General features: G+C 49.2%; 1 protein-coding gene across 2 annotated transcripts in view; it reads right to left on the bottom strand.

The window, feature by feature from the left end:
• Window positions 1-2025: 2025 nt before the first annotated feature.
• LOC126544984 (uncharacterized) overlaps window positions 2026-6746 on the bottom strand; it is a 29974-nt gene continuing 25253 nt past the window's right edge. For both annotated transcript variants that reach the window (XM_050192568.3, XM_050192569.3), the window contains exons 10-11: window positions 4572-4787; window positions 2026-3884 (exon numbers count right to left, since the gene is read on the bottom strand). In XM_050192568.3, coding sequence (XP_050048525.1) covers window positions 3777-3884; window positions 4572-4787 — 324 coding nt within the window. In that variant the 3' untranslated portion in view covers window positions 2026-3776. The remainder of the gene's footprint in view (window positions 3885-4571; window positions 4788-6746) is intronic.

Raw genomic sequence — 6746 nt, 5'->3', positions numbered from 1 at the left:
CCTGCTTCAGCGCCGCCGCCGTTTCCCTCTCTCGAGCGTCCATGCACAGATAGCTACACTGCTCTCCCCACTCCTTCCCTGCTCCGACTGGCTCCTGACCGTCCATGCTCTTGCAAGTTCCCCAATCCCTCTCTACTTGCACCATCTGATCGGCTTCACACACACGCTTATTCCCACTACTCATTAGAATAAATGACCAGCTCACCGTTTCATGCACGAGACCACACCACACAAAGTGTGCGCAAGCAACAGAAGAAAGGAGAAAGATAAGCAGGAAGCGCGGTCCAGCCTCTGGTTCGACTAGCTAGCTAGCTGCCGTCGGTTGAAAAAAGTAGTGCAATGTTGCCGCCGACAATGCCTTTCTCCTGGTATTTTCGAAGTTGAGATATCCGAGGTCCAGCGCAAAAAACTTTTCGGTACAAGAGGTAAAAAAAGAAAACCATGGGTGGTCGCCACGACCGAAAAAAATTTCGGCTGAACCGATATGTCGAGATATCAGGGATCAAGTTAACGAAGGGTTACTGTACTTAAAGGCTGGATAGGCCAAGAATGCACACACACCAATATCGCACACATAGTGCCAAAGTTGTCTGTTCGGCAAGACAGCAGCCGTCACATAGCTGGTAGACAATGTGTTCACTAGGTGAAGTTCACAAAGAATGTCAAGTGTATTAAAATGTGCTGCTTCACGAACTCAGTCGGCGAGTTAGGTGCCCCATATATCCAAGTGACCCAGCAGCCATTGAAACACAGATGTGTCCTTTTGCAATCACATCGTGATGCATCTCTCCCATCCAATACGAGTTGCTCACAAGACCGACAATGAGTCGCAGAAGGTTGTTGATTAAATATAATCACTGGCAACTCGGTGCGCAACAAGCTCCAAATAATTCGGCGTCATGACGCAAGGAATTTTGTGTCAGATGTCATCCGATCTTGACAGGATAAAAACTGCACCGGTGGAGCAGGTCAGGTTCAACAAACCATCGGCAGACATGTGAACTCAGTCGAAGTAGGTGAAGTGACTTGGTTGAAGGCAGGTCAGCCTTCTTTTATGTGCGCTGCCGATGCCAAAGGTAAGAAAGATTCATGCCAGTGCAGTGTAGCTGAAGAAGGGAGAGGGGAACCCATAAAATGTAAGGGTTGCACAACATACAAGCCAACACTACGCCATTTTGCTATTGGAGCAAAATACCGCCACGAAAGAGGGAGGCATGTGGAAAATTATGAAGTTATGCAAATTATTATGGAGATCACGAAAGGTTTGTACAACATGGCACTTGATTGGGGCATTTCATATCAATCTGCCATCACAGTAGACAAGAAATAAATGCCAAGTGTCTGATGTTTTTCTTGCTCTTCAAAAGCTGTGGGGATGCGAGACTCTCACGCGTCCCTCGATATGTTGGTTTTCCCGCACGGCTCGCGTGGCCTGGCACCCGCGGCGGTCGGAGTGGTTGAGGCGCAGTACGAGAGATGGCACGAGTGTTGCGCTGCTAACGCCGCCGACAGGCGGGGTTACTTGGGCGCCGAAAGACAAGGCGCTTCCTCTTTGGTTCGGGACAGCAAGCAGTACGGACGTGCCGTGCCGCGCGTGCGCCGATCCATGCTTCTGCGAGACCGCCTCGCGCGGCCGCCTTCGAGCGCGCCATCGTTCGCGTGACCGTACGCGCGAATGACTAGGCGTTGGGATCCAGCATGGGGCGAGCATATTCGCTCGCTATCCGGTCGCGGTGAGTCGGACTTCTAGATTTGTCGCGCGCCCATCGGCATGTCTTGGGGATAGCAACTCGGCTAGCAGGCATTGATCTATGAAAGGTGCAATAAATGCCCTTGTGATTGTTTGCACTACTGTGTTGTTGTTCCTTTGTCCCAAGAGCACGGAGGAGAATCCCACAAAGCCTGCTGCTGATGTTGGTTCTGTTTGCAATGTACACCATTTCAAGTCCGACATGAGCATGTAACACCACTAAAAAAAGAAAAAAAAAGAAGCACACCTGGGAGACGACATACAACATCACATCATCTGGTCCAAAGAACATTTTATTTATTCTATCCAAAAGACATCACTTTCAGAGACAAAACCACAAAGCAAAGAAGGTGACTCGGCTTAAATTTTTCTCTGGTATCTACAAGACCAATATAATAGTGCAGGTCCCGCAGTGCCTTGACATAAAAAAAAAGACAATGTCAAGTGTACAGACTGCTTTTTCACTTCAAGCCTGACAATGAAAGGGGCCACAACTTGCTCAATGCGCTCCGTGGCAAAGCACAAGTACCACAGTGTATAACATAAGAGCCGGGCGAGGCCTGCCCATTTGTCGGGCAAGACCAGGCAATACGTGTAGACAGGAGTAAATGAAAAGCGCTCAAAGCGCTGGGCTTATGTACAAGCTCCACATGACGGCTTTATTCTAGAAAAAAAAAAAAAGAACTGGAGCCAACCGCGCCGATCGAGCCGCCCGCTGCGCGTATCTTGGCATTGCCGACTTCGTTCACCTGTGCACGTGCGTCGCGCCGCCAAACTGGAAACTTGCAAGGTTTTACAACATCCTGTCCATGCCATTCGCGCTTTTTTTTTTTTTGCTTCGCAACGCACTAGACACTCAAATTGTACTTGCCAGGGCAGAGAAGAAAAAAATCGCGTTGTTGTAGAACTACTGCTTCTGCGACTTGCCGCTCCCTGCTATCCGACGGCGCTGTCGTACTTCGCTACAGCAGTTTGAAGGACCGCAGTGGTGCTGAACTGGTTATATACATCAAACTTACGCGAACTATGTCCACGAGAGAAAAAAAAAAAAAGCAAGAGCAAATGAATATATAAGGAGGCGGCCGATGTGTGTGCTTCGACAGGCTCAGTGGACCGGCTACGAATTTGCTCGGTCTGCAACGTCATCGTAGTAAACCATGCTGATTAATGAGTGGACTGTACATGTGAATATGGAGACGCGCGACAGTCGGGAGAGAAATCAATCCACAAGCCACAAGAAGACTGGGCACAAACCCTTTTGTTTCTTCGGGGCCGTACCTGGCCAACACTCTGGCGGAACACACAAAAAAACACACGCAAAGCTGACGAAACCTTTGTACAGGCGTGCATTCGCTGTCTTTGTAAAGGTGCAATGTAGCAGAGAGAAAAAGAAGGGAAAAAAAGGGAGCCTGGCTTGTATCTACAGCCATTGCCTTATGTAATGCAGTGCTACAGTTGCGTTGACAATAAGCATTAAATTACATTTTAGTCCTTGCAGCTGGTTGTCACTTGCCAGCCATTTACATTGACCGAAACAAGACCCAACGAGTGCTTTTGTATATAAACACACACAAGAAAAATAGTCACTTTAAAAATAACTCAAAAATTATGTTAACCAAAAAATAACTTTTCTTCTCGGTCACAAATGTTTTGGCCAGCAGTAACAATAGCCACTGCTTTCATAGGGAAGCACTAAAAAGGAGGGGGAAAAAGAAAAGGATATAACAAAATGTGCATCACCCTGACACATAGTAGCCATTGCGCACTCGAATGTTCAATGCAGCAACATAATGCCAGTGCCATATGCGCAGTTCATTGCACGACACTGTAACCACGGCAACGCGGTGCGATGAGCAGTTTGCGCCGAAAACACCTCCTTCCCCCGGACTGCAAGCCCGCCGTCGTCGGCTGGTGCAACTTTGAAATAATGGCCTGCTTGCACTTCTCGGGGCACAGATCTGGTGTTGGGCAAGTTCCGTTTCGCACCTGCATGGCACCTAAAGCCTCAATCCAAAGCCAACCCAACTCAAGCCGTCTCGATGCCTTCGTCTTGTGTGTGCACTACCATGGCCGACTGGTCCATGGCCAACAGTGCCTGCACTGTTTCGATGGGGATACTGCCATCGCTGGGCACCTGGGAAGAGGGGCAAACGGAATGACTGTTTACGGTGTACCGAGTCGCGTGCAATAGGCCACTTCTGGCAACACACAGATTTGATGACCTCCGAAGAGAGTAGAGAAGCATTTCAATAATCAGTGTTTCAGCAAGAGGTACTCATAAGTTGGTTGGTAATTCATGACTTGGCAGTGCACTTGAAAAAATATGGACACGAAAAAAAAAGAAGGAAGAAAGGACACACACAAAGCGCTGACATATATATCAGTGCTTCGTCTATGTAATCTTCTTCATGCTTGTTTTTTTAAAAGTGCGCTGCAAAGTTGTACATCACGACACCTTTTACTTGTCGTTTCTTAAATTCAGAGTTATGATGCTGAAACCTTTCACGTGTAAATTACGCACTTACTTCAATTATGAGGTCCATTTTTGTTAATCTGACTTGGTTCTAAATTTTGGGAAAGGTCTTCAGATTGACCCAAGGAATCTTGCAAGACCAACCTTATTGCTCTGTCTATCCTAGCACAAGACTTGCAGGAAGTCAACACTCAGAATGCCTTTCTACAAGTTTTCAGCACCGTAACTAGTAAAATTAACAAACTCCCTTGCATTTTAGCTGCGACACGAAATTCAGATCGGCTGCGAGCATCGAGATTTCACTCTAGCTCCCAAAACGAGTTATAACGAAGTGCCGAGACGACCCACTTGGAGTGTGGTGGTCCCGTCGGGGTTCTGCACAATGACCACGTTGCCCAGCGCCGTCGTCTGCTCTTCCTCTGGCGTCTCCAGCTGCACCAGGCTGCCCTCGGCGTCCTCGTAGGCGCTCACGATCTGGCCGTCGGGGAGCATGTACTGCCGTATGACGGGCTGCGTTGCCATGGCGGTGCCGTTGACGGCCTCCCCGTCTTCCGCACAGACCACCTGCACGTTGAGGCAAGTGGCAACCGCAGCGTAAAGCAGTGCAGAAGGCAGGAAGGGAAGAGTGCGGTCACCGATCAATAATTCGGACATGCTTGATTAATTCGGACAGCTTTGCAGCACTCTTGCTCACCCTGGAAAAATAATGTACAAGGATGACTGATGTTCCAGACTCCCTCTGCATGGCGATATGCTACTGTGGCTATCGAGATGAGCAGAGCATGCGATGCTTCTGTTTTGACACGTAGCCAGCACCACCTCAAAACCAGAAGTAGTGAAAGATGCTACCAACTGTGCCCAAGCCATGGGACAAGACAAGCCACGCGACAAGCTAAGCCAAGCTGCTAAATTGTTAAGGCTGCGTTTGGATGTTTGGCACATCCGGAATTCCAGAATTGCATGAGTACCTTGTACAGTCGAACCCGACTATATCGAACCCGTTTACATCGAATTATTCTATATATCGAACAATTTCTGGTCACGGTATAGTTACAATGAGTATATATAGCAAAAATTACGCTTACATCAAACAAATATTGCAGTGACTCCCGATATATCGAACGTCAAGCGGCGGAAAAGTGCCCCCAGAAGTTGGCTTTCCCTCGCGGTAGCGGGGAAACCCGGCGGCGCGGCTCCATCCAACCGCTCTCCCTACCGTGACCGCGCTGCCTCGGGCTGTTCGGGCGAGCCGTCGACACTCCCCCTGTCGCGCATAGTGGAGTCTATTAGGCCACATCCTCCCTCTTTCTCTATCATCTTTCACTTGCCACCCCCTCTCCCCTGACGACGCTTCGCCGTGCTCCCTCACGGGTTGCAGCATCAAGCGTCCTTCCTTTCTTTAGATCACTATCTAGCGACACTCCCCAGCAAAAAATTATCCTGGCCCGCCTACAGCGCTTGCTCAGACAGCCAATCAGAGGCTCTTGTGCTCTCTTCGTGCAAGATGGCAAAAGTGCGAGTTGTCGAGCTGCTTCTCTGGTTTATCGTGTTTGCGCCTTGTGGGCCTTCTCCCGCAGTGTTGCCGTGATGAAGCGGCAGAATTCGCCTTTCGTCGTGAAGCTCGAAATCGTAAATCGCGTCGAACGCGATGGGAAGTTGGATGTCCCCGCAGCGTGCAAGATTCCGAGGAGCACTCTCGGCACGATTAGGGCTAAAGTGGCCAGACTCGCAACCCGGTGCCCGTGGCGCCCGACGCGTACGCACGGCCGTGTACGAGGGGTTCTTCATACGCGCCGGTTTCCGCGTGCTCGGTGAGGACTGTAAATTCTGATCACTGCGACGAAGCCGTTGCCGGTGTTGCCGAAGTTTGGAGCGAGCTGTCAAAATTTCCGGGACATTCGAATCAACGGTGGACGAGTTGGTGAGTGCAGATGATGCTGTCGCGACCACGGTAGAGGCCGGAAACGAAGACTACATCGCCGACATCGTACCGAGCACAAATGAAAGCAGGCACATTGAGGAAAGCAACTACGGTCCTTTGTCCACATCCTCCGAAGTGATTGGTGCACTCGCATTAGTCCGGCGCTTCTGTGCGAATGCGGAAGGTTGCGGCCTCAGCTGCTCAGACTCCTTTGACAACGTGGGGAAGTGCGTGCGTCGCAGGCAGCGAAATTGCCCAAACAGAAGAAAATGCTAGAAAACTAAGCTAGTTTCGTTAATAAAGTGATTTTATAAATGGTATGTGCTTTTATGACATCCAATTATTTAGCAGGCTTATATCGAATTATGCTCTATATCGAACTGACGGGCGTTTTTTTGCGAGTTTGATATAGCCGGGTTTGACTGTATGTTCAGAATTTCTTCAAAAATAGTGACACGTTCTCGAACAACTTATCTGGATGCTGTTAAAAATGTTTGTCACTCAAAATCATCAAGCAGCTTTAAATGGCGCCAACTCCGCGGTCAATGTCTGTACCGAGGGCACCAATCAATTGAGCAAAGGGCTAAATAACGACTTTAGCG

This window comes from Dermacentor andersoni, chromosome 10, assembly GCF_023375885.2.
Source record: "Dermacentor andersoni chromosome 10, qqDerAnde1_hic_scaffold, whole genome shotgun sequence".
In the NCBI taxonomy this organism is placed as follows: Eukaryota; Metazoa; Arthropoda; class Arachnida; order Ixodida; family Ixodidae; genus Dermacentor; species Dermacentor andersoni.
This window is presented reverse-complemented; position numbering and strand designations above follow the sequence as displayed.